Genomic DNA, 25,520 nt, shown 5'->3' on the forward strand with positions numbered 1-25,520 from the left:
AGAAAACTAGAATAAGTTGGGAAAAAAACACTATTGAAAATAAATAAATGAAACTGTATGCCCTAAGTCAAGTCACAGTTAGAAAAATACCCCTGCAAAGCCAAGAAAGGAAATGGGTAAAGCTTATAATGAAATTACCAAAAAGAGATGGGGATTGAATTCCTGAAATTGGCGGACAGAGGAATTAAATACAGAAGCAACAACTTTTAAATAACTGTGTGTTTGTATAAAATATATGCAACAGTGCCCTTAATGCACACGCATATACATATAGGTACATGCATGTTGAGTGTATTTGTGTACCTGTGTATGCTGCTAAGTAATTAAGTAATAAAGTGGTACATAAAATCATATGTAGAGAAATGTTATGTGATGCACATAAGGAAAAGCAACTTTCCAACTTGGATGCATATGGCTGGGCTCTGCACTAACTTTGGGATGAGACGCGGAGTTAAAGCATCCGGCTCTAAGCATGCCAGCTCAGTGCTCGCTAGCGGTCAAAAAGGAAATCAGAAGCCGGGAATTGCTTGGGAACAGAGGAGAAAATGTTGTTAATCCCTGCAAATCCCCAGATCCATAGCATGCCTGCATCTCGAGTCGTGGCGTTTTGCTTTCCGCTCCCTCTCTCCCAACGCTGCCGTCATGCTGGGTGGCATCAAGTGACAGAGCATGTCCGTGTTGTGGTGCTTGCATCAATACTGCATGAGACGCACTTGGCTGGGCTGGGGTCGGGCAGCAGCAAGGGGTTTGCGGTGCGAGGGTGAAGGGCTGCACGCCCCACGGGCGGGACCTGGCTGGCGGGACCTGGCTCCTGGGTCGGGGGACAGAAGGCATCCTCTAGGGGTGGGAGCCGCCGGGGGCTGCTTTGCTCTGCCAGTGCCACGTCCCCCAGGATTGTCATGGGCAGCGCAGATTTGGGAACAGAGGCTTGGAGAGCTCTGAAGAGCAGAAACCTGCCTGTCTGCAGGGGATCATAGACGGTCTTGGCGTCGCTTGTATTTAAGCACCGTGATAGATGTCAGTTAAGCAATCCACAGCCCCTTTGTTGGCCTTTCAGGTATTTTGGAATCGCATCCAAAGGAGTCCCAGTTATAACTGTGGAAACTTGTCTCCTCCTTGAATACCTGCAGAAGGAATGTACTGAGCCATGGGATCCATCCAAAGGTGTCTCGAGGCAGAGCGCAGAGAGGCTTGTAACTGAGATTTGTACAGGCAGGAACCGTTTACAAAATGTGAGTCGAATCTGGATTTGGGCTCTGATAGTTCTTTTGTTACAAAGTGGGCAGTTGTTCCCATTCAGTGACCTGTTTTCTTTCTTCCCCTTCCTTTTCTGCCCTTCCCAGATATGGAATATAGGAATTCCTGGCTTCTGTGACCTGAATACACGAGGGTATGATGTGGCTTCCCCTCCAAGCTCATGTTGTTCAGCTGAACCCCTGCACACTGAAGCTATGCCATTTTACACAGCTATAATCCACCCCCCCACCCCCAACTTGTATTTTATCCCAGCAGTTAAACAACCTGGGCACCTTTCTTCTCCAGGCAGTGCTTCAGAATTTAACATATCGCTACAACTGAGAGCTCTGACTGCATCCCATCGGTGTGGATGGTGTGAGGGCGGGAGCAGCAGTGTAGATTGGGTGTTTTCCTGACACCTGGCCCTGCTTCTGTAACCCTCTAACCTGAAGCCACTCTTTATATATATATATATATATGTATATATATGGCAGTTTCATAGTGGGAATTTACCGGAGCCTGGAGACTCAAGACCAGCATCTTTCATTAGCGATACGGAGGCTGGGGGCTGTACTGCTGACAGCTGTTACAGTGAACGAGGAGCCCACAGGGATATTAATTGTGTCCCAGCACCTTTATAAAAAGACCTAGTAATGATATCGCTTACTTGTTGCACTGGCTGGTTATAGTTGCGGTGACAAAGGGCAGTTGTCCTCTAGTGGCTATGGCTTCTTGCTGCTCAGAAACTACCGTTCTCCAAAGCAGGGTAATAAATTCCTGTGGAGAGACTTTCGAGTCGGGCACAATGTCACCTGGAGACCAGGAGCTGTGTATCCAGGCTGGAAGAAAACCACAGATGTTTGCCGCAGGAGTGCCCCGGTGTCACTGGCTAGGTAGTTGCATGTGCCTTCAGGGTGTGTGGCCAGCATGGTTAAAAATGGGCCAAGAAATCCTCGCGCTTCCTACTTTGAACCTCTCAGTACAAGACATGAAAGGTGGGATGCATCTTCGCCTTGAGACTTGTGCTGATTTGAGTTGGTTCCCCGGACTCATGTGGAGAGCTGGTGTGTCTGGAATCCCTGTGCTCTGTGCCGACGCCTGCCCTGGGATGGGTGAGTTCTGCTGCCCTGGTTCCTCGCGGCACGCGCGGGTAGCTCAGCGGCACGCGTGATGTGGCAGGTGCCAGGCTGGGGTGGTGAAGGCCACGAAAACCTTCGCTGTTTGTCTCACTTCATTTACCTCGGCATGCCGGGCCTCTCAGTTGATGCCCGAGATGTTTTCCATCAGAAAAGCATTCACAAGTGGCAGACCAAAGCAGAGGAGGCTTTCTGAGCTGAGACTGCTTTGAAGAGCCCGGGGGCCGAATGCAGCTCAGAGCGGCTCCGCGTGGCTTCGTTTCGGTGGTGGCTCAGCCTGCGGCTGCTCCGTGCTATCTGCCCTCGTGGCACAAAGGCGGCTGGTTTGGGTGGGGGGTAGAGAGCTGCAGGAGCTCCGGAGTGGAAATCGGGTTTGACTCTCCAGCTCCTCCTGGTTCTTCAGCACGGTTCCCCCATGGAATGCTCTGGAGGTGGGCTGGGGCTTGAGGGATTTCCCCTGCTCACGGCCAGCCATTGACACTGGCATAGAGGTGGATGTGGTAGAGGTGAGCTGGCAAGTGCAAGATGTGGGGCGCGTGGCCTCTGTCCTACTGTCTCCTCTTTCCCAGCTGAAGCTTTCCTGGGAAGTGTAGGTGCTGGAGACGGCGCGCTGTTTGCTGGCGTTGAGGAGCAGTGTCCTGTCAGCGAGCGCTGGGGAACTGTGCGGGTAACTCGGGGTATCGTGGAGCTTCTGCAAAGGGGTGCTGCGGCGGGGCCTGCGGGTAGGTCGGGGAGCTCGGCGGGCAGCACCGGGGACCTGCGTCCTCTGTCCGAGCACCCGTAGCCTGTGCGATTGCAGTGAAGAGCCAGCCTCCGTGCCTGCTCCAGCAGACAGACAGGCCTTGCTAATGAGGGAACCAGAGGAAGAAAACTCAATCGGGCAAACTTCCCTGGAGCTTCCAGTGAGTCACGTTCCTGGTGCAGGAGGATATTATCAAGGCAAGTGTGTGAAGGTTGCTAATAGTCCAGAAATAAATGGAGATGCTAAGAGATGTGACAGCAGAGATCTGACTTGGTCTGTTGTTGGAGTGATTCCCCGTCACCATGAAACCTCACGGTGCGTCCTCCTGGCAGAGGCAAAGCCTGGGCGAAGGACGCGCCGCCGGGCCCCTCGGCCAGGCAGCTGTTGTGTCCCCTTTTACCTCCTGCTGTGGCAGAGGGAAAGAGGTTTGCTGCTTCTTCCAAGTATGGAATACAGGAAATTACATGCTTGAGACCGAGCATTGCTATGTCGGAAATAACCGTGCTGCGTTATTCCCCAGTGTGAGATTTGATTATGTTCTGTGACAGTGAATTTAATTATATCCCGTATTGCAGTGCCCTGGATGGAGATTTAATGAAGAAGTGGTGTCTGTCTGGAAGGGAGTTCTTTTCTTTGTCTTTAAAATAAGCATTCTTCCTTGCCAGTAGTCCGTGTTGCTGCTTCCCCTTACTTTGTCTGCAGCAGCAGGAATTTTAATAAACCTTCTAAACTGAAGCCCTTGCTCTCCCAGCAAGTAACTGGGTTTTTTAGCAGGAATGGAAGGCGTAAAGCAAGGGGCTAAATTGGAGTTTGGGTTTTGCAGATGGTGCCAGGGAATTGGAATGACATTTTGGCGTCATCTCCCATAAACACACAAATGCAACCTCTCTCCGTTATAAAAACGGAACGCAGAAAACTTGGAGGAGGGGCAAGTCCTTCAGCTTCTCGCCTGCCTGTGTCTGGAAGAGGCTCCAGCACCGTGAGGTTGGATGCTGCCCTCCTCCTGGATGCCAGGGGACTTTTGGTGAACAGGATGCGGGGCATTTGGTGTCTAGTGCCTGTAAGCAAATGGGTCTGTAAACGTAGTACCCACCCGTGGGCCCCGTGTCAGCGGGACTCGTGGGAATGACACACTGACAACGGGGACATTTCTTGTTGCTCTATTTAGGAGTCTAAAATTAGGTTTGAAAATTACGGCTTTGTGGTCTTCCCCTCTGCCGCACAGGAAGTCTGGGGCAGAGGCAGGAGCTGCAGCTGGCTTTGGCCATTGCTCCGACCGCAAGCCCATCGTCCTCCGTTTGCTTTGGGAAAGGCTGGGTTCAGGGCCGGGGCTTTGACTCGTGCCAGCAGGGCCGGCTGGAGGGGTTACGTGTGACTCTCGACTCCTGCAGGCTTGGGGCCTCTGGGTCCAAGACCCCCGCTTGTAGACCCTGACTTAACTAGTGTTCTGGATGTTCCCTTATTTATCTGGGAGGGATGCATGGTTTTAATAGCTCTGTTGCTTATTAGCGAGCCCAGCTAGTGACTGGCAGTGTCAGCAGGGGCAGGAGGGACTGGGGTTTCCAGCAGACGAGGTTTCCAGATGGCTGGGGGTACTTGGCACCTTCTGGTAATTGGCATCTTCTTGGCACCTCACGCACGTAAGAATGGGAGCACACGCATCGGTCGCGCTTCTGAAGATGGGACTCTTCCAAATACCCTGACGCTAATTCACAGATAAACTGTGGTTACTGGATATTCACTGAACGCAGGGTGCTTTTACTCTTTAGATTCCTTGCTTTGCTCTTTGCGTTCAATTCTAACTTTTAATAATCTAAGGTTAAGCTTTTCAAGTATGTAGGTTGTCCAGTTAGCTTTAATTAGAAGACCTCTCTGTGTCATGGGCTTCCTTAGCCACCCAGCCAAGAAGTTGCTGAGATGTTGTTTTCCCTGACTGCATGCACAAAAATGCGTGGAGTTATTTGAAGAAATCTGAAAGAACCTGCTCATTTTTTGGATTTTTTTTTTTTGGGGGGGGGTGGGGTGGGGTGTGTGTGTGTGTGTGTGTGTCTATACTTAGTTTAAACACATCTTCAAGACATAATAAGTGTTTCCTAGCCAAGAAGATTCTACAGAGACTTGTGGGGTGTAATTACAAGGGAGGGAGGAAAACAGTGTGTGCACATCTGCAGTAGCATCCGACCGCTGGATTTCTGAGTAGGAGTTGACTTGATCTGCAGCCAGGCTCCCCAGGTTGTGGCCTCTCCCGTGAAATGCCATGTTCGTGCTCTAGGAGGTAGGTGACTGGATCTGCTTCATCCTGCTTGGCAAGAAAAGTGAAAACACAAACTGATAATAGGATTTCAGCAGACGGGGGGGTGGAGGGTGGAAGATGCCATGAGTTTTTACACCCTCAGTGGGCTTTCTCCTAAGCTTGCTGAACTTTGGCTGTTGCGGTTGTGAAATTGGAAACTTTATTATATAACTGTGGTGTAGCCATTTTGTAATAAAATGTCCTTTCTGAGAGAGGCTTTGGTTTACTCAGGTCAGAATAGTGAAACTGAGCTACTGAAGACAAAAGGAGGAGGGGGGGTCATGGCCAGGGTGAACCTAAAACCTGAAATAGTCGCGCTAGGAAGCCCTGATAATCTGCATTCTGAAATGTCAAAGCTGATTGGAAATGGCAAGTCCAACAGCAGGTGCCTTTAATAAATCTACCAAATCAAGATAGATTGACTGGTGATACTGTATGACTGGAAAATGCAAATCTAAGCAATTTGTGTGCCCACAGACGCTTATTGTATAATTTTACAGGGGAGTTAGTTTAGCACTAACACAGAGCCAGCTCAGCGCAGAGTGGAACAGCCACTTACCCACATCCACTAACGCAGGCGTTGTTGAAAAATAGGCAAAGTCAAGTGATAAAACACTTCTGGCTACAGAGCAGGCCTGGCTTTTGTGTGCTCTGCCAATCTTAATGTGAAATGAGCCCCTAAAATGGGGGAGGGCATTACATGTTAGATCCACCCAGCGAATGGACTGTGGGCTGGAGATAAATACTGCCACTGGAGGGGCAAAGCGATATTGTCTCTAATTCTAGATTCATCCCTCTGCATTTGCAAGATAAATAAATAAAATTGTGTGATGTTCCTCATCATGGTCTCTGAAACCCAGGTTGGGTGATCCATGGAAAAACATGGACCTCAAACGAAAATGCAGCAATTCTGAAATAGCGTATTTGCTGTACTGTATGTATTCCTGTGTATAATCCCACGTTTCATTTTGTTAAGGATTTGGAGAAAATTAAAGGAAATCAAAATGTTAGCTTACTTCTAAACATCACTGTTACAGGCAGATTGGAAGAGGAGGCCATCTGTATTTTGGTTTTAATGTTTAGAAATGGGAAAAACGGAGCCCAGATGTGGACTGGCAGCCCTGTCGATGATGTCCTTTCAGCTCCCGGAGCAGGAAGGATATTGGACAGGATTTCTGAAGTGGTGTAAATAAGGGCCCTGGGGTGCTCCTCATGCTGCAGGGCTGTTTTTTAAAATAATATGCATTTTAAAATTTTTAAAATAATATGCAGAATTAAAACATACATGGCTTTAACATCACTGCAGAGCAGAGAACCGCAAGTCTCGTGTTTGGCAGGGGAGCCAGGAGGAGGGCAGGAGGTATAAGACGGGCGCTACCCGAAGCCAGCTGTGCTGTCAAGGTCTGCCCAATCCATTGTCAGCTGAGAGGAGGAAAGAACCACCCTACAGGCATGAGAGCAATGTGAGAAATGCAGCTAGAGAGCGGCAGCATAGATAGGTTGCTGTGGTTTTGTTCTCTGTGGGATGGATGTGAAAGCCTTTGGGGATTACCAGGATCTGCTTGGGGACAGGGGTGGAAGGGCTTGGAACAAGTTCTCCTGGCTTTGTCAGGATTGGGTCAGTCACTTGGTTTAAGGAACGAGAAGAACAACTCCCCGCTTCCCTGTCCTACCAGCTGGCCAACGTCCCCAGACTTTTCCTTCCGCTGTTGCTGCGGTGTCCCGCAGCAGTAGTCTGGCAGCGCTGGAGGCCTCCTGCGGACGTTTGATCAGCTAGTTGGGGAAAAAACCATTCACCTCACGTCTTCTTCCTGGGTTGGAACTGGGTATTTGTAGGGATTCCATCCCCCCTTTTCACACCGCCTGTCCGTCTCCAGAGCCTGATGCCCCTGGAGCAGCGTGGGGTCCTCTGGAGCTGTGGTGTGCCGGGAGTGTTCGGAGTGAGGGGGTGAGGGTCTGTGCGCTGCTGCTGGTGCTGCCGGTGCCCGACCTGCGCGGGGCCTTGAGGGCAACGCGCTCCTGCTGCCGACCACAGCTGAGGATGTGCTTCTAGTAGGGCAGTGCTGTCACGGTCCTGCCCGCAGCGCGTGCAGACTGCTCTTGCGAATGCACCGTGGAGAAAGGGTTGAGATGCATATGCGTGGAGTATTTGGAAGCCATACAGTTTTAATCTTCCCTCCAAAATGTATTTTCCTTTCAGAAATGCATGTTGTGAGCATAACAGAGTCCCAACTCTTCTTTTTGTCTTCCAGAGTAAGGAGATTGGCATACAGATGCACGAGGAACTCCAGAAAGTCACCAACGAGCTTTACACGGTGAGTAATGAGCTGAGCCTAGCCGCGTGTAGCCTGTGCAGCAAGGGGAATGTAGGCAATGTCATTTGTTAGAACAAAATGTCTGTTCAACGTTTCGGTGACTTGAGGACGCTCACTTTCCCTCCTGCCATCCTGCGGCGCAGCCGCCCGTTCCTCTTGCATTTGTTAGAAACCCTTCACTCTTCACTGGTTTTGACGGCCGCAGAGGAGGGTTTCCCAGCGGTCCTACCATGGAGGGCTTCTGCAGCCGCATCAGGCAGCAGATCATGCCGTCTAACTGTTCCACTTAAGCATAAATGGAGATGTTTTGGGCATGATCCGGTGCAATCCCTGGTGTCTGTAATGCTCTCACCTGCCGGGCCTTCTACACTGCGTTGCCTTTAGGCCCCTTTCAGTTTTCACTTGGTTGGCCAAACACTAAAACGCACTAATGGCCCAGAAGTCGTGCTCTGAGTTGGCAGTGCTAATTTGTGGCTGAAACCCGACCTGCTCGTGTGAGTCTGGTGGCCTCGGGACGATGTCTGAACATGGCCTTCTGCTGAGGAGTGCATAAAACTTGTAGCTCATGTGTGCTCAGCTTCATCGCCCTGCTCCAAGGAGCACTTTGGTTGCGGAGCTGTCTCTGCCTCCGGGTGAAATCGTTTGCTGTTATTCAGGACATCGCTCTTCAAGCAGGTTTTCATAGCAGGGCAATAAAAGTCTTTGTTTCTGTCTCTTGCCCCATAGCAACTGGGTTTTTTTTTATTTTATTTGTGGTTTAGGATCAACAAAGCAATATAAAGTCTGTCTTGTGTTGGAAAATTGAGATGATATATTTGGTTTCTTTGGTTGTATCTGTTACTGGTACATAAATAATACTTCAGTAAGTTTATTCCTAAACAACCATTTTATTCCATCTTTTTGAAAAATAGGCCTAAACAACAGAGCATGAATGCTATTATTTGAAATTTCTCCCATAAATCTTCTCTTAACAAGTTTGTTTCTGCATTAGTTGTTGAAGGATTCAGTTTTCGTGAGACCTGCAGTGTGGGTGGATAGCCAGGTTGGATTAAAAAGCCTCCGTGAGATATGGGAGTGTGTTGTTGATGGTTGAATGTCACAAGCTGTGTTAGTGGTGGTGACTAATTAAGATTAATTACAACAGCAGCATGACAGATGCAAAACAAGGAAGGACTAACAGGGGCTGGGCTGATCTTAATACCTGTAGGCCAGTGCTCAGAACCCAAACACGGGACAGGAGCGTCTCCTGAGGGACACAATTAGGTCAGCCTGAGGATCAGAAGTGGGCTGAGGTCCAAAGTGCTTGCAGCTGGCCAAGGAAGAGCATTGCGAGTAATTTTGCTCCCGCTGAGGCTGCGGCAAAGCTTGTCTTCGCTGGAACTGAGATTTCCCCCCATTCACTGCTTTGCTCCCACGTGCTGAACAGAATGTGTTCGGATGGTGAAACAGACTGGAATGGCTGGACAAGCTTTGTGGTTTCTTTGAACTGACCGTGCTGCTAAGATAACAAACCGACTGTCTCATCTGGCTGGGAGGGAGCAGGGAAAAGACACTTATTTCAGAAATGGCTGTGAAACATGAAGAAAAAGCAGGCCCTGTTGGGCCAGCGTGGTCATATTAAATCCATCCAGTGCAAACCATCTGCCCTCAAGTCAGTAGCTTTCTGCCCTTGAGCTATCAGGTAAAACAGGCTTAACTGCATACTTGCAGGTTGATCCAGCGTGCTGGTGTTGTTCTGGGACATCTTCAGGACTGACCTGGAGTTGGCGTGTTCATTGCGTGTCGGGTTCCCAAGAGCAGCACTTTCAATAACCGTGGCTGCTGACGGAATCAGATACAGGATAAGGACCCCTGGCTCAAAGGACACCAAACTGCTTCTTGTAAAGTGTCGTTTGTCTGCCGCCAACACAAGGAAGTCGTTTATCTTGCCTATGGCCAGGCCTTGTCTCCATAGTATGTCTGTGCCCTAGCTAGGCTGCTTTTTAAGCCTTTCAGAGGGGAATTCTGTGCACTGTGTGGAAACTATAATTTTTTACAGGCTTCTCAGGCATTCACTGTCTCAAACTTAAGCCAAAATAACTACATTGATTTTAATTCAGCTTTGTCGCTGTTCTGATGCAAGTCACCCTTTGGACTCTCTGTGTGGAAAGAACTAAACCCAAAACCTATGCTGGTTTTAATTAAAAAGGAAGTAGATGACTTTCGTTCTGAAGTAAGAGTTGCTTGTGAACAGTTTTGCACAGAAATAATTCAACTGTGAATTAAAGCCAGCTTCATTCTTTCAATTCCTGCTTACAGAGTCCAGCAGACAGATATCAAGGTGGAGTTGCTAAAGGTTGGAAGTTCTTTGTTCCTCTCCTCGCAGGTCCCTTTATGGTATACATTCCTATCTGAAGAAGTCAGGGCAATATTAGGGTAGGAGAAACAGCAACCCCAGAGCACTGTTCTGGTGGTGTTTTCTGTGAGCTCTGGCAGTGATGTGTGGTTTGGCGTACAGCACTAACTGTGGGCTGTTTGATGTACAGGCTTTGTTTGCCTTAATGCAGAGACACAGCTGTAGCTGAAGGCAGCACGTTGAAGTCCATAAAGGTACTGTGATGTGAACTGGTGCGATTCTTTGTCACAAGGTATTATGGAAGAGGATTAATAACTGTGAAATGAATTGCATTAAATGGAATAATATCTACAGATACATTACCCAGGTAAAAAATAATAACAGTAGTCATCATTCCCTGTGTAGCAGGACATGAATTGGCTGGAAGAAATTCTCCCTTTCCATCGGAGCGCTGTGATGGGGGAGGCCATACCCCCTTGGGCTAACCCCCATGGTTAGCAGGTGTTTTCTGCATCATGCTGTAGAAATCATTGACTATATCACATGGTGGAAATGCAGTGGTACATTGCGCTATCACACCGTAGAAATCCTCTGGAAAGGGCACGTTTGCTTTCATGCTTCCTTAAAAACCGGGGAGATGGAGGTCAGCATCCGTCAGTCTGATGGCTTTGTCCCCCTCTCGGACCTTACGCCACGGGTGTCCCTTAGGTTGTGCCATGGGCTCCATCCGAAGGGGAGGGGAGGGGGCTGGCGTCTTTGGCAGGCTTTCGCCTACAGCCACGCGCATCTCTGCTTCACCCTGCGTGCTGGGCTTGCGTTTTGGTCTCCTCGACTTCAGGAGGGCCTGAGCCTGTGCTTAGCATGGGTCACCCTGTTTCTGGTCTGGCTCCTCTGCTGGGTCAGAACCTTAACGATGAACTGTTCAGAAATACAAAGCCCTTCTAGCTGAAGCCAGCAAACGGTGCCATTTATGGCTGATATTTTGGCAATGGCCTTTATCCAGAACATGTTGGTAGTATTGGAAAACACAACTTGTGTTGTTAATAACTAATGAACATTGGAACATATTTTTCTCCCTCCACTGCAGCTAATTAACTTATTTGCAGAAAAGATCCCAGGGACGCAGCTGCGGCAATTTGACACAATAGCGTGAGACAGGGACAGTGTGACTTGATTGCAGGCGCCAAGAAGGCACGAGGGAATTGCGGATCAAAGGGCTGATTGCTGCAGTGCAGGTAGTCCCCCTTCAGAATTAAGGCAGATCTTAAAATGAACAGAAATATCCCTGAATTTCCAAGCGTGAGCCGTGTGGTGTGGCAGCTGATGAGGAACACGGTCAGCACAGCGAGCTGTTTAAGGCACCTGTTTCAGCAGCATGGATGCTGAAGTCCGGGGAAGAGATTTTAATGGATATTAGGTCCTTTGCACTTTGTTGAAGAGACTCTCAGAGGACTTTTGAACCTGGCTCCCATGTTACCCTTTCAGGCTCAAGCAGGGACAAAATGCGGAGGAGGAAAAAGGGCCTTTGTTAAGGAAAGTTTCTCTGGTCATTAGCAAATAAGTCAGTAAGAGCCTGCGCAAAGGTACCGCGTCACGGCGGGGCTCAGACCCGCCTTGCAGCACTCTGCGCGGCGGGGTCCTGTCTTGGGCTCCGGCTGCCGACGTTCCCCTTGCGGCCGCGGGAGCCGTCTGAGGCAACGGGAGAAGGGGTTACCGCAGCGTGTCCCCAGGCCTGCGCAGGGCGGCGTAGCCGTGGGTGAACAGAGGCAGCCCATGAATCGTGCTGGAGATTTTCTGGTTAGCTAACTGTCTCGTAACCTTTAGATTTCAGAAAAATCATGCAGTTTGGACCCCTGTTTAATGTTTGAACCTTTCTGTTGCATCGCGTTAGGGCCTCTCTGGGTGCTGGGGAGACCTCTTGTTACTGCCTGACTGCACTGACGTGCAGGACTTCTCTTTTTCACTTTCCTCTGAGTGTTTCACAAAAAGATGGAGACAGCGAAGATAAAGGGGCTCAGCAAAGCACCCTAGTCTTTCTCCTTAGGAAAAACCCAGAAATTGTCTGTTTTGTGTGTGTCCTGTGACATTCACTGCAGAAACTGCAGTTTGAAATACGTGTCTTAAATCTGTGTTAGAATATGTAGGATTTTGAAATAAGGCAACTCAGAAACAAGGCGCAAGCCTTTGCTTACTATTCCATGCAGTTGCCTAAAACTGTAGCTCCCAGCGATAGCACATTTGTGCAGGCTTCGGCGCGGCAGTTGGAGCTCGTTTGTAGCTGACGTTTGTGCTTGGCAAGAGGAGAGATCATATGTTTCAGCCTAACCTCATCCAAGTTAAACACTCCTGGTTCCTGCCGACAGCCGCAGCTGAGGAAAGCTCTGTATTTTCTTCATTAAGGCCTGTGCAAAGTTACTCTGCTTTTGTGTGTTCCTGCTCCTCTTTAGCTCGCGGGCCTCGAGGTGAGCCTGTCCCAGTGCCATTGCCGGCGGTGCCCAGGCACTGCGTGTGAGGACGATCTTCAGCGAGAAGTCAGGCATCTCCAGCCTTGTCAAGGCAATGTGAAATAAAGCATCCAAATCCTGAAGGGAGATGATAAAAGGGGACAACGTGACTAAAGGCATAAAGAGAGAAGAGCAGATGTGTTCCTCTTGCCAGCTCCATTAAAATGATCACAATGTGCCGTTTGGGCTTTTGTATCTGAGAGGAAAGGCTGTGGTAGAAGTTTTGCCTGCAGGAGTTTTCCTGGCAGTAGATCAGCATCATCTATCCAGAGTAACTGATGGCGATCGTGAATTTAAAGGACTAGGTGTTGCCGCAGTCCGCTGACTGTGCTTACCGGGCGGCAGCAAGAGGACAATTAAGTGGTGATAGGAGACAAACTCCATTTCTGCCTGGAAATTACAGCTCCTCCACCTTCAAGTTGGGATCTACTGCCAGGATGGTGGAACACGGGTGGTGTTGTTGGGTTGGCTTCGCAAGTTCAAGTGGAAGAACAGAGGGGTTGGGTCAAAAGTGACTTTAGGTTTGTTCTGGCCTCCTCACAGTCTCTTGTCAGGGAGACCCTTACCCAGCTGCGATGCACTGGAGGTTATTTCTCATTTTCCTGTAGATACACAGTGCTCTCTGAACGCCGGTGCGTGCTGGAGGAACATCTCAGCCTGTCCCTGCAATGGGGATCGAGCGAGGGTAACGGTTCTTACACCAGCTCTGTGCCATTTTGAACCAGGGCTAGTGATGGGGTTAATTTTAGGGGCTTTTCCTTCCCACCTTGTTCCTTGATGCCATACTGGCCTCAAACAGCCCTGGCACAGCTGAGACGGCTCTGCGCTGCCCATGGCTGTCCTCTTCTCACGCAGTCGTGCTTCTCATGGTCATGGGGCAGGCGACTGACAAAATTGTGTTTCCTCAGGTGATGAAGACCTACCACATGTATCATGCAGAAAGCATCAGTGCTGAGAGCAAGCTGAAGGAGGCGGAGAAGCAGGAGGAAAAGCAGTTCAACAGGTCGGGGGACATCAGCGTGAACCTGCTGCGGCACGAGGACAGGCCCCAGCGGCGGAGCTCTGTCAAGAAGATTGAGAAGATGAAGGAGAAGGTGGGTGAGAGGCAAGGACGGGGGAGCCAGGCTGGGGCCGGGGCTCCCTGCGGGCAGAAGGGTTTGGCTCTGGCTGTCTCCATTTCTGTGCAGCCGTTCCTGCATCCCTGCGAAGGGGTTAGGGAGGATGTCGACTCTGTGTTTTGCTGAAGGGTGGTCCGAGGAGGACGTAACACGTCTCTTTACTGCTTCCGGGCTGTGGGGAAGTGCCCGAACCAGCTGGTAGCGAGCCCAAAGGCAGGCTGGTACTGCTTAGCAAGAAATGGGGATGGGGGACATTGGGTGGTGTCAGCTTGGAGGAGGTGGTGGACCCACACGGGAGCCACGTGGTACCCGTGACATCTTCCAGGCTGGCTCTCCTCTCCAAGGAGAGCGGTGCACCGGCGTGCCTGGCTTGGCACGGTGACGCTTCCTGATCCAGACGCGGGATGCTGCTACGGGGGCTGCCATTTGCTCGTGTCTTACTTGTAAAAACAGCGTTTTTAACAACAAACAATAGCTGTCCCAGGGTTCCTTCAGTCAGAGGCTTGGGGGAGCAAAAAAAGGATTGGGTGTATAAAATAGCCGTGTTTCTTCCTCCGCAGACTGTCTGGGAGTTAAAGAGCAGCATTCAGTTGGCTTTGCTAGTCAAAACACTTAACTCCATTCCAGCTTCAGCAAATCCCCCCAGATCTCAGGATCTCCAAAACCATTTAAATTTTCAGTTAATTTCTGAGAATAAGCAATAGCTTCCCTAGCCAGGAAGCTTTTGCATTCATGTTGACCCAGCACTGCAACACTGTCTAGTGGCAAGCCTCTTTGAAGGGTTAATCTTTTGTGCTAAACCTTGAGACCAGCGATCTGCCTGAGCAAATGCCCCAGATCTGAGCACATCTGCTTTCCTACAGAGTTTTGAATTCTGGGTTCTGTTCTAAATTTTGTAGCTTGGGCCTCTGGGCCAGATTCCACTTTGATACAGCTGCATAAATCTGGAGCAAGTCCAAATGTATGTCAGCGTATCTGGGAGGAAAATTTGGCCCTCTAATTTTTATTGATGCCAAAACCTCCATGAGTGCGCAGATGAAGGAAGAGCAGCTGTGCGGGATGCACTAGGTACATCTGAGCAGAACGTGCTCATTGTGCGCTGGCTGGCGGTACCAGGGATGTTCAGATGTGATCTCCTCCATCCTGGCAAGGGTGCCTCTTTTCATACCCATTACCAAGTTTTATTAATTAACACGTCACACCCAGGCTGCAGGGTGCTGTGGGGCCCTGCAGCAAGAGAAGCTGTGAAAGTAGCGTCCGATTTGTGCTCTGACGCTCCGTTTTGCCTTTTCAGAGACAAGCCAAATATTCTGAAAACAAGCTGAAGTGTACTAAAGCCAGGAACGACTACCTGCTGAACCTGGCAGCCACCAACGCAGCTGTCAGTAAATACTACATCCACGATGTCTCTGACCTCATTGATGTAAGTGCTTCCTCCCCCTGCGTGCATCCAGCCCGCTTTCTACTGATGAGTGCTCAGCTAAATCTTAGGCATGGTTTGGTCCTTAAATGCACTCTCATGTGGTGGTAATGAAGGGGTATTTGCTGGGGCTTTAAAATATGCTTAACTGGGGCCTGAAAATGTGCTTTAAATTTGGGGTTTTAGGGTTTTTTTTTTGTTTGGTTGGTTGGTTTTTCCCTCCTTCTTGTGGTGTTTTTTAGCTCCCAGCTGCAAACATGCGTTTGACTTCCCTCCCCATTGATGTAGGCATATGTGAGCAGAGCTAGAGCTGCCATTATACGGGCGTCATGGAATCACCGAACGGTTTGGGTTGGAAAGGACCTTTAAAGGTCATCTAGTTCCAACCCCTGCCACGGACAGGGGCACCTTCCACTAGACCAGGTTGCTCAAAGCCCTGTCCAACCTGGCCTTGGACACAGCTGGGGATGGGGCACCCACAGCTTCTCTGGGCAACACCCAGAACAGGCCTCCTCTGAACTTTATGGTGGCCCCACGATTACACAACAAAGTAGTTGGTTCACATTTATGCTACATATAAACTTCTTTCACCAGTGTCTGGGAAAAAAGATGGCGTTTTTCATAACTGCAGGGTATGAACCAGCCTGAACCAAACACTTCCCCGAGCACGTAGCAGGGGAGTCTGGGTTGAACTGCGTGGTTCAGGAACATCTAATATGCAGTTACAAACTAGAAATTGCTCGAATATTTCTGCACCTTTCACGCTGTATCACAAGGTTGCTAAGGGCCGGTGGTCGATGCATGTTGGCTCTGCCTTCAGGACCACGCAGACGTGGTGCTTTCCTTCGCATGAAAGCGATGGCTTGGTCTGCTGTGGCTCCCACACAGCAGGATGTCCTCCAGCTGGAGCTTCTCCAAGTCCGGAGCCTTTGGAGGAGAATTTGCCTTGGGGCAAGCCAGGTGAGCTCCTGGCCCATTGATTAGTCTGCATTCGAAACAGATAAACTCTTAGAAAGATCAGATACATCCTCATTTTTGTTGTTGAAACAGGAGATTTTTCTTTCTAGGTGCACCTGCAGTTTCTCTCAGTACAGCAGGCACTTAGCTCTCCTCAGCTTTGGTGGCAGTTAAGCACATGTGGAAGTGCTTTCCTAGCTAGGGAAGGCGCCTGCTGAGTTGTATCTGAAGTGCTCTTTGCACGCAAGAGCCTCAGGGCAGGAACTGCTGGAAGCAGGTTTCATTGTGACGGTAGGAATTGAACACGTGTGTGTGTATCAGCGACGCCCACAAACTGCTTTTAAATGATTCAAGAGAAGGGATTTCCATTTCTTCCTTTGACAGGCATCTTCACAGTGCTATGGATGGCACTATGCAGAGTTTCTTCCTTCTAGAGTTGGTTCAATGAACACATAAATAACTGATCTATAAGTACCGAGTTAGTCTTCTGGCTTCATCATTACCCAAATATATAATTTAAAAATGTGCTGGAGTGTGTTTATCTCTTTTACTAACCACTAACATACATTTATTCTTCTAAGCATTAATTAAAGTAAGTTTGATGCAAAACCTCTGATCTCAAGATTTTGAGATAAGATATTCTTAGTATGTCCTTTTTGCTGTCATTACTATTTAAGATGTATTAAGCAATATAAAAAAAAACTATTAACTTGCTCATGGAGACATTTGAACAGCAAGGTATGACAGCACCTTGATTTATCTGTGGGGTTTCTGCTTTTTGTTGTGTATATTCTCTCTCTCTCTCATTTACTTATTTTTTAAATAAGAATAACCTATTTCGGTAGAGTTTTGGGGACTTTGATTTCCCAGAACGTTGCCGACTTCCATTTTAGTTCTGGCTGTTCGTATTATTTCTCCTAACTTTATTTCCTTGCTGACACTTCCCCTGGAGTCAGCAGATGGCTCTTCTTCCGCACTCCAGGAATCCCTTCAGGGGACTTTAACTAAAGCATCCTCAACTCTGGGCAGCTAAATTCCCCTAATTTATTCTGTTCACCGAAGAAAACAAAATATCGGATGTGTGAGCAGCACATGGGTGTCCCAATTTTAAATGCCCAAAGAAAGGGCAGTTCATTTGAACAGACTTTTGTACAAATTCAGTGTATTTTGCAAGAGCGTGGCAAGAAGGGTTTCAGCACGCTTCAGAAGGGGGGGTCCCATTCACTGTGTCCCACCGCTACTGAAAGCGGCTGAAAGAAGAGACAGCCAGCGGATCCAACAGCGTTGGGCTTTCTGTAGGTGTGTGATCCATGTTAAAGGAAAATGAATAAAGGAGGTATTTTTAGACGTAGTTCTAAAGTTAGTGTTTCAATCTTGGTACACTTAACCATAGGAGGACGGTGCCTTTCACTCCCAGGAATGGCAGTGCCCTTTGCAGCCACCGGGTCCGTGCCCCGGCAGTAGGCAGGATGCGGGTCCTCTGCGCCTTGGAGCAGCCCTGCTGTTTCATGGGACGCAGCAGAGGGGCTCTGAGCCAGGAAGGTGAATTTTGCTGTTGGTCGAGAGCCGGCAGAGCCCTTGGCTGCAGCCGCGTGAGCGCAGCGGGGCGATGCAGGGCCCCGGGCATCTGCGCAGGGGGAGCCATGCCTGACGGGAGGAGCGGGTCTGCAGGAAGAGAGTGCGCACAGAGGGGCTTCGTGGTAGGAGCACAGTTTTGGTTTAGCTCAAAACCTGGCTGGCCATGCTTTAATAGGACCCGAGCAGTGTCCATGTATTGCAGTTATGCAAATTCTCCCGGCTCCTCCGCCCTGCATCACTAAGGGGGATGATTAATGATGTACTGGGCTGTCTTTCGGGGCCATGGGAGGGGTGATGTGGGGCTCTCGCACACCCTTCCTATCGAGCACAAATTGCCATGTGCAGTTTTTTGATTTGTACGCAAATCTGAACTGTCACGACACTGGAGCAGCTAATTTAGCAGAGTTCCCCCCAAATCCCAGATGGCTTGGTGTCATCTATTAGGCGCAGCCTTGACATTTCTTGTGCCCTCAGCATCACTGCAGAATGGTGACTTCTATAACAAAGCCGTTCTGCTAATCTCCCGCTCTGGCGAGAAAGAAGGTCCCAGCTGCTCTGGGAGAGGGCGGCGAGTCCTCCCAGGGCTGCGGCTTTAATGAGAAATGTAAAACTCGATCAGAGGAGCCGTGAAGTGGCACAGAGCGCGTCTATCCCTCCCCCTGTCTCCAGTGGCCTTTTTGTTTTGTCCTTTAGAAAGGAAGAGAAGAATATAGAGACAGATCAAAGTAGGCTTGGACTTAAAGTACACCGTTGTGCCTCTTCCCTTGAAAGAAGTGTGTGTTTATATTAAAACGCCTGGGTTCGTCCCTCATTTCTGTCATTAACTATGTGACCAAGTTTAATCTCTTTGGCCACATATGTGAAGTGGAGATAAAGCAGCTTATCCATCCCTCTGGAGTTCTGTGTGAAATGGCTGCAAAATACTTTGAAGTGGTCACAGGAAAGACGTCGCTAGATTTAGCAGAGTAAAACATAGCAGTTGGTGCCAACACATGCTGATCCACCAAAACTTACTCGGCCTCCTGGAAATCCTTTTGAAACAGCAGCTTGCTTCTCTGTGCGTTGGTGCTTGCCGTATCTGAGATACACAAGCAAGTAAAGGAAGGGAATTCTGAGGAGTTTAAGGATACACGTTACTGCCAAATTGTTCAGTCCCTAGAAAACTTAGCTGATGGCATTCTCATTTTTCATGTGGTCAAGTGATGCTTAGTCAAGTTAGGAAACAAAAACAGCAGTCAAATTGTTATGCCGAAAATCTTGAGTTGCCTTTACTTACTTCATAGTAAAGCTCTTGGTTTTGCAGCAGTATCAAAGGAGTAGAGGCCACAAAATATAACGTGTGTGTAAATGCATAATATATGTTTAAAGAAAGAAAAGAAAAAAATGAGGAAAAAAAAAAGGAACAGAGCAGAGCAAATGAGGAGAACGGTTTGTTTCGAGCTAGTGCTGGGTACTGCGGAGGGCCGGGGGTTGGGCTGCTGTTACCGGGCAAGCGAAGCGAGTGATGGCAGGCTGGCCGGGGTGCCCAGCGCCGACCCGGGGTTCGCCGCTCGCTCGGGTGAGGCACGTTCTCCCGCACCGTGCCGCAGCCTGGGCAGTGGCACTGGCTGTGCTGGGCCGTCGGACACCGCGGCGGTCCATCGTGTGCGGGGTTCAGCCTCCTGAACAAGGGGGAGGCTCAGAAGGTGCTGAAGCCACAGACCACTTCATTAGGATCTGGTTTTAGGCACCTCTTGCAGCTGCTGCCGTCGTCGTTTCCACGAGTGGCTAATCGCCTGGGCACGCCTGCGCCTGCAGGGCCAGTGCCGGCAGCAGCTTCGCTTTGTGCAGCGCTTTCCCCGTGTGATTCCACGGGGACGTTCCCCTGGCCTGAGTAGCTCTGCGTGATGCCACTGGCTTTAATGAAGAGATACTGATTTATACAAGGGGATCTCTTCTGGGGGTTTGCTGCGTTGTTTGAAGCAATTTCTCCAGCATGAAGAGCCTTTCAGTTCCGCAAAGGCACAGAGGTTCTTCCCGCGCTGTCCTGTGAGTGGGCTTTGTGCCAGGCACCCGACACCTGCCAGACCTAAGAGCCAGGTGTGTTTTATCACGGAAACTCCATGCAAAGCACCACCGTCACCTCACTGTCACTTGGAGCAGCATCTGATACGCACAGCCCGATGCTCTCCCGGGGAGGGATGCCTGTACTTCAGCTTACCATGCAGTGCCTGTGCAGCTGGGAGATCTGGCTTCAGGGGATTTCAAATAAAGTCAACAGTGCAGCAATAAAAAGAATAAACAGCTTCCGTTGGGAGCACTTAGGCTGCCTCGAGAGGCTCAGTGCACTTTCCTGCACGGCGGCTGTGTCGCAGTTTCCCGCAGAGGCGGCGGTTTGGGAATGCCACCCGCAGTGCGCAGCACCCAAACCTGTCAGCCCACCCTGCCGCCGGGGTGGAGGCTCTGGGAAATAGAAAATATGTGTTTGTAGGAGGTGCTGTCACTAACTATCTCTGCAGGGAGCTGAGGAGCTGGAGGTGCCGTGCAGCCACCTGAGTGCAAGTGCTTTGCCGTGGGAGGCTGCAGTGGATGCTGGTGCCCGTCTGTGATGTACGGTGGTGCTCCCGTACACGGGCAGGGGATGCGGGGCTCACTGGGGCGCCCGAGTTCCTGTAGTGCCCTGAGCTGGGGAAGAACAAAAACCTCAGCTGCTGTGGTTGCAGAGTTAACCCTCACGCTTTAAGGGTGGGTGCGACAAAACGTGCCTGAGCTTGCAGAGAGCCCCAGGCAACACCCTCCTGGCACTGAATTGCCTGGGCAGGGCAGAGGTGCTCAGTGGAAATGGGGATAAACCCAGAACTGTCCATGTGCCATTAAAAGCTTCATGTGTCTTAATAGAATTAATGAAAGAAAAAGGATTGGATTTGTACGATCTCTTTCAAAACAGAGCTACTGTGGATGAAGAGAGGAGGGGAAAGAGGTGCATTTGCTTGATTTCCTTCCAGAAATTTGACATAATTGTTTTTATAAACCACTCCCCTGGTTTAGTAAACTCATATTACTCTTCTTCTATATGCAGGTTATTAATAATAGCTACCTGTTTGTAAGCAGGAACCATAAGTCATGATACTCTAATAATAACAGTTTTTACTAAGCTGTTTTTAGAGTACTAAACCAATACACATTTCTTAAATTTTGCCAGTCCTGGCTTTAATAATATGGCTTTTTTTTTGCCAAAATTTGTATGTAGTAAAGAATTCATTCCTCACATGGATACAACAGACATTAGAACTGCCTTGCTAAATTAATTAAGCACATGTGCTGATTGTTTTATGGTTTAGAAGTGTCGTGCAGTCTGTAAATTTTTCTGCCTGAGGACCACAAGCAGTCTCTGTCTGATGGACCTTGTTAGCTTGGTACAAAAAAAGCAACAGTACTTTACTTTAGAAGAAGGAATTTCGTCTTGATACTTTCAGCTCCTTTTCCCAGTTGTTTGAAAGAATAGCGTCAAGGTCTTTGTGTCCTTGAAAAGATTAATTTACCAGTGCATTAATCTTAACAAAACACAACTGAAACACCCCTCTCCTGCCCAACAAACAAAAACCCTGACCCCCCAAAACCCAAACCAGCAAACCACCCAACCAACCCATTTAAAAAGCCCTAAGAAGATACACATTGGGGAGGGGGTTGCTACAGAGTCACTAAGGAGCAAGATAAAATGTAGGTTAAAAATCCTCCAGAAAGAAACCTGCTCCAGAGCCCATAGAGTTAATTAACTATAGCTAGATGTTGAAAAGGACTACGTAATGTTTGGCTCTGTAATATTTATAGTTAAGGAACCTTTGATTAGCAATAATAAAATCTCATGCTTCAGGGCGTGAGTTGATCACCGCAAGGGTCAGGGAGGATCCTGTACTTCCCCTGCTGTATCCACACATCGTTCCCTGTTTGGCTAAAAATAAATCAGTTGTTCAGGAGTTCTTACGTTGTGGTTGCTGCCTCAGGGAAAAGGCTGAGCTTGACGGACCAAGACTGTTGCTTTGGAAGAGATGTACGGTAGCAGTTGAGCACTGCAAGCCAGGCCGGGGCGTGCGTGGGGAACCCTTCACTCGGTTCAGGAAACACTTAAAAAGCACATGCTTGTCAACGGGTAGGGGAAGGCCGGCCTGGCAGCACACACCCCATCCGCCTGGCGTTACGGGCGGGCTTCCCGATTCCTGGCCTCCGAGCACAAAACCCGATAGTCCTCCTCTTGGCACGTTAGGACAGCTTATGCGCTCTGCTCTAACAGCAGGCAGGGTTTTGCGGTGAGTCAGAAATACGGGAACTCGGGGAGGGAACCGCGGTGGTTTGGTGGGGCGTGCGGGTCGCACCCTCGCCCCCTGCGGCTGCTGTGCCGCGAGAGCTGCAGCCGAGCCCCCCTCGCTGTGGTGGGGCTCCCTGGGGGTGATGCCAGCGTCGGCATTTCGTTGCCGGGTGGTGCTGGGCTGCAGCACGCCTCTGCGTGCGGAGGGGACCTGCCTTCTGGCTGGCTTCAGGCTCCCTCAGCACCCTCTTCGTTTGGCAGAGGAGCTGGCACGTTAGCTTTGGATAGGCCTCGAGTTGCTAAAGCTTAAACGGTGGGGCTGGTCTGGGGGATGTTGCCTTTATATTTAAAGTAGTGCACTTTAAAACAGTACACCCACTTTTCAGTGTGGAGAAGTTCAGCGACCCCCGCCCCGCCGAGGCGCTATGCGGCGAGTGCCTCCATCGCTGCTCGTCCTCGTCTCAGCACTGCTGCGCACCTCAGTGTCCCCGACGGCCGGCTCCCCCGGCGTCAAACCTCCTGGGGAACATTAGGGGTAATAGAGACAGCCCTCACGTTTATTTGATTCCTCCCATCTTTTCTGAGCTATTATTTGTGCCTGCTGATGCATCTCAGCCCTTTCTGCCTTCTCCTGGCACGGGTTAGTTCCCTTTGCTGCCTGGGTCCGTCTTACAGCGTGCAGAGCCTGTTTGTTGCGGTGGAGTGTTGCTTTACAAGCATTTATCGTCCCTTGGCTGGAACACCTTTTGTAATCGGGTTTGTTTCAATGCTGTTTTGCTTTGAGGGAATTGCAGTGGCTGCAGGCTGCAAAGGCGCAACCGTTTTGTTTTCTGCATTTTTAATACATGATAAATAAATGTTCTCCATAAAAACGAACGAGGACAGAAGCAGTTTGTATTCTCTTTGAATGCTCCTCCTAAGATCTGAAGATACTTTCAGGCATGAGTTAGAGCCTCGCATAGTACCCAGCATGGTCACGGCCAAGTGCAAACTTTATCCTGGTAAAACATTATTTCATACTTTGCAACAGACGGTTTAAATATCTTTTAACTGTTTAACCAGTGAGGAAATGAGACAGATGTGTCAGTAGCTTGGAAAGCATTTCATTCTCTCTGGAGCCCAGTACTGTTGCAGCCTTGGCTATGTAAAATCCCTCAGCGTTTCTGCAGAATTTCGTAATTCATATTAAACCCCATCAGATTCCTCCGGACCACCAGTCGCCGTCCTTGATGCCGTCACCTCTTGCGAGGGCGGTGTCTGGCTCGTGGCGCGCAGAGCAGTTGGCCTGGTGCGTCGGGGGAACGGCTCTTACCTGCCCGAACATGCAAGGAGGGCACACAGAGCAGCAGAGCCGTGCGGGGACGTCTGTCCGTCCTGCGGGGACGGGGCAGGTCTCTGCCCGCTGCTCAGGAGCGACTGAAGGTCACTGCTGGAGGGCGGAGCGCTTCGGGCTCCTGTATTTTCCATCCGCCTCACGTTGCTTTGTTCCTAAAACGGTCCTTGTTTTCCTGCGCTGGTGCAGCCTGGCGCCTCGGTTGGATCAGGGCACGGCCGCCTTACTGCCCCGTCGGCTTAGACCGTCCCAGGCCTGATGTTCACAAGAGATCACCCTAAGCGTGGCCCAGTCCCAGGGAAGAGCTGGCTCTCCCTTAGCTCAGGAAGGTGTTGGGATGCTTGTGCGGGGTTGGAGACTTGCCGGCTTTCCTCCTGGCTTTGGGTGAAGCTTTTAATATCTCTCTGTTTCCACTCCTGTGTCTAAAATGTGGTTACTGGCACTGGGGTTAATGGCCAGCAGTGGTCTTCTGTGGCCCCTGGCCCCTCCTCTGGTGCAGCTCTGCAGTGGGAGACACACACACGCAGATTCGGCCACTTCCATGGCGTTTTGGCCAAAACCAGCTTGCTTAAGCTCTGGGGCGTCGGTTTATTTCCCAAGTTGAACACTGTAGTATTTCCACCCATTGCAGGGGTGTTACCAGACTTAATGAATTAATATACGAAGAGCTTTGAGCTCTCCAGATGAAAGGCGCGGCAGAAGGGCTAAGGATTATTATTTGTGGTTCTTATTTATTTTCCATCAAAGGGATGAGGGGGGTGAGAAAATGCCATTTGTTCTGGCGCTGGGAGCAGGAGTTTGAAGTCTTTTTTTCTTTCTTTTTCTTCCCTCCCCCTCCCTTTGTGTGTTCCTCTGAGAACTTTGTGGAAGTCCCTGCTCCGTCTTTTCTTCCCTGGGCACCAGCGTGTGAAGCAGCCGGCACAGTGCTAATCACCAGGGACTTCAAGGGCTGTGGCATGTTGGGGAAGCACCTGCCCTGGTTTTCGGTAGCAACCGATTTCTGGGCATTGCAAATAACTGCTAGCTTCAGCGCGACTTCAGCGTTCAAAGGAAAGGGAAGATTTCACATGGAATTTTTTCTCAGAAGCAGCTGGGCAATACCCTGAGCCCCGTCTCCTTGGATTCTGTGGCATTCAGCAATTTTCCTTTGTAATAGCTCAGTTTTGGATGCTTTGGGAATTCCCACCCTTGAACAGCGGCAGATATTTTCTCCTGGTGTTATTTTTTGTAGTCATGTAGTAATAATTTCCGAGGGGGCGGCAGAACGGCAGTGATGGGCTGGGAGGTGCTCTGGGAGCTGTGCGCAGTCCTGTTTTCAGGGCACAGAACGGCACTCGGCTGGTCGTGGTGGGAGAGCAAATCCTCCTCCAGCATCAGCCGGGGGGGTCTCAGCCCTGACCCCTGCTGCGCCTGCTTGGCAGCCCCCTCAACGGTGGTGAGCCGAGCGAGTCGTGGGGTCAGATCCCCGCTGACGGTCCGAGCACAAGAGCTCACGTCTCGTCCCCCGCAGCTGCCAGGAATGCTGCACGCTGCTGCTCCCGCGGCCGGCTCCGCGGGGGCTGCCCGCCCCTGCCTGCCGGCTGCTCCGGGTGCGCCGAAACGCGGCTGGGAAGAGCAGGGCACCTGCGCTGCTGCATCCTCTCGACTCGCCCGTTTCTGCCAGCAGCCCTGGAGCAGCCGTGCAGGACTTCATGCTAAAATTGTCTTGCGGGAGAAACTCACTGTACTATAACAAGGTTTCGCCCCAAGTGGTGGAATAAAAATTTGCCCTGATTCCTTGTTTTTTTTGTTGCTTGCTGATTTCTGGAGGCAGCGCTATACCAGCCCTTCACTGCCTGTGTTTTCAACTAATAAGGTTAGAAGCCAAACAGCAGTGGGATAAATGGTGGATTATGACCATTCGATAGTTCCTGCAAAAACCCTCATCATTACAAGCGTAGTTTCACTGCCTTAAAACACTCGCTGGGGACAGGCAGGTTGTGCTCATGTATCCGTGAGGAGGAACTGTCCCGTCGTGGTTTTACTGCTGCTTTTAGCACAGACTAAACCAAATACAGCCTGTGACTTGATCCGAGCTTAGGGGTATCTCTTCAGATCTGCAGAATGCACGAGATGACTTCTTTGGTTGGAGCTGCTTGTGGCACCAGCTGAGTTTTCATATTTGAATTGAGTTTATCAGTACTGATGTTCTGATGTAGAATCACTGCATGCCTCTCTGCATTGGTGTGGATGCTGTAGAGCTGGAGAAGGTGCCTCTGAAATGCCAGC

General features: G+C 49.9%; 1 protein-coding gene across 3 annotated transcripts in view; it reads left to right on the forward strand.

The window, feature by feature from the left end:
• SRGAP3 (SLIT-ROBO Rho GTPase activating protein 3) overlaps nucleotides 1-25,520 on the forward strand; it is a 129,755-nt gene that overhangs the window by 72,959 nt on the left and 31,276 nt on the right. For all 3 annotated transcript variants that reach the window (XM_075095578.1, XM_075095579.1, XM_075095580.1), the window contains exons 4-6: nucleotides 7,660-7,722; nucleotides 13,470-13,655; nucleotides 14,974-15,102. In XM_075095578.1, the coding sequence (XP_074951679.1) occupies nucleotides 7,660-7,722; nucleotides 13,470-13,655; nucleotides 14,974-15,102 (378 nt within the window). The remainder of the gene's footprint in view (nucleotides 1-7,659; nucleotides 7,723-13,469; nucleotides 13,656-14,973; nucleotides 15,103-25,520) is intronic.

The sequence above is a fragment of the Phalacrocorax aristotelis genome, chromosome 6 (assembly GCF_949628215.1).
Source record: "Phalacrocorax aristotelis chromosome 6, bGulAri2.1, whole genome shotgun sequence".
Taxonomy (NCBI): Eukaryota; Metazoa; Chordata; class Aves; order Suliformes; family Phalacrocoracidae; genus Phalacrocorax; species Phalacrocorax aristotelis.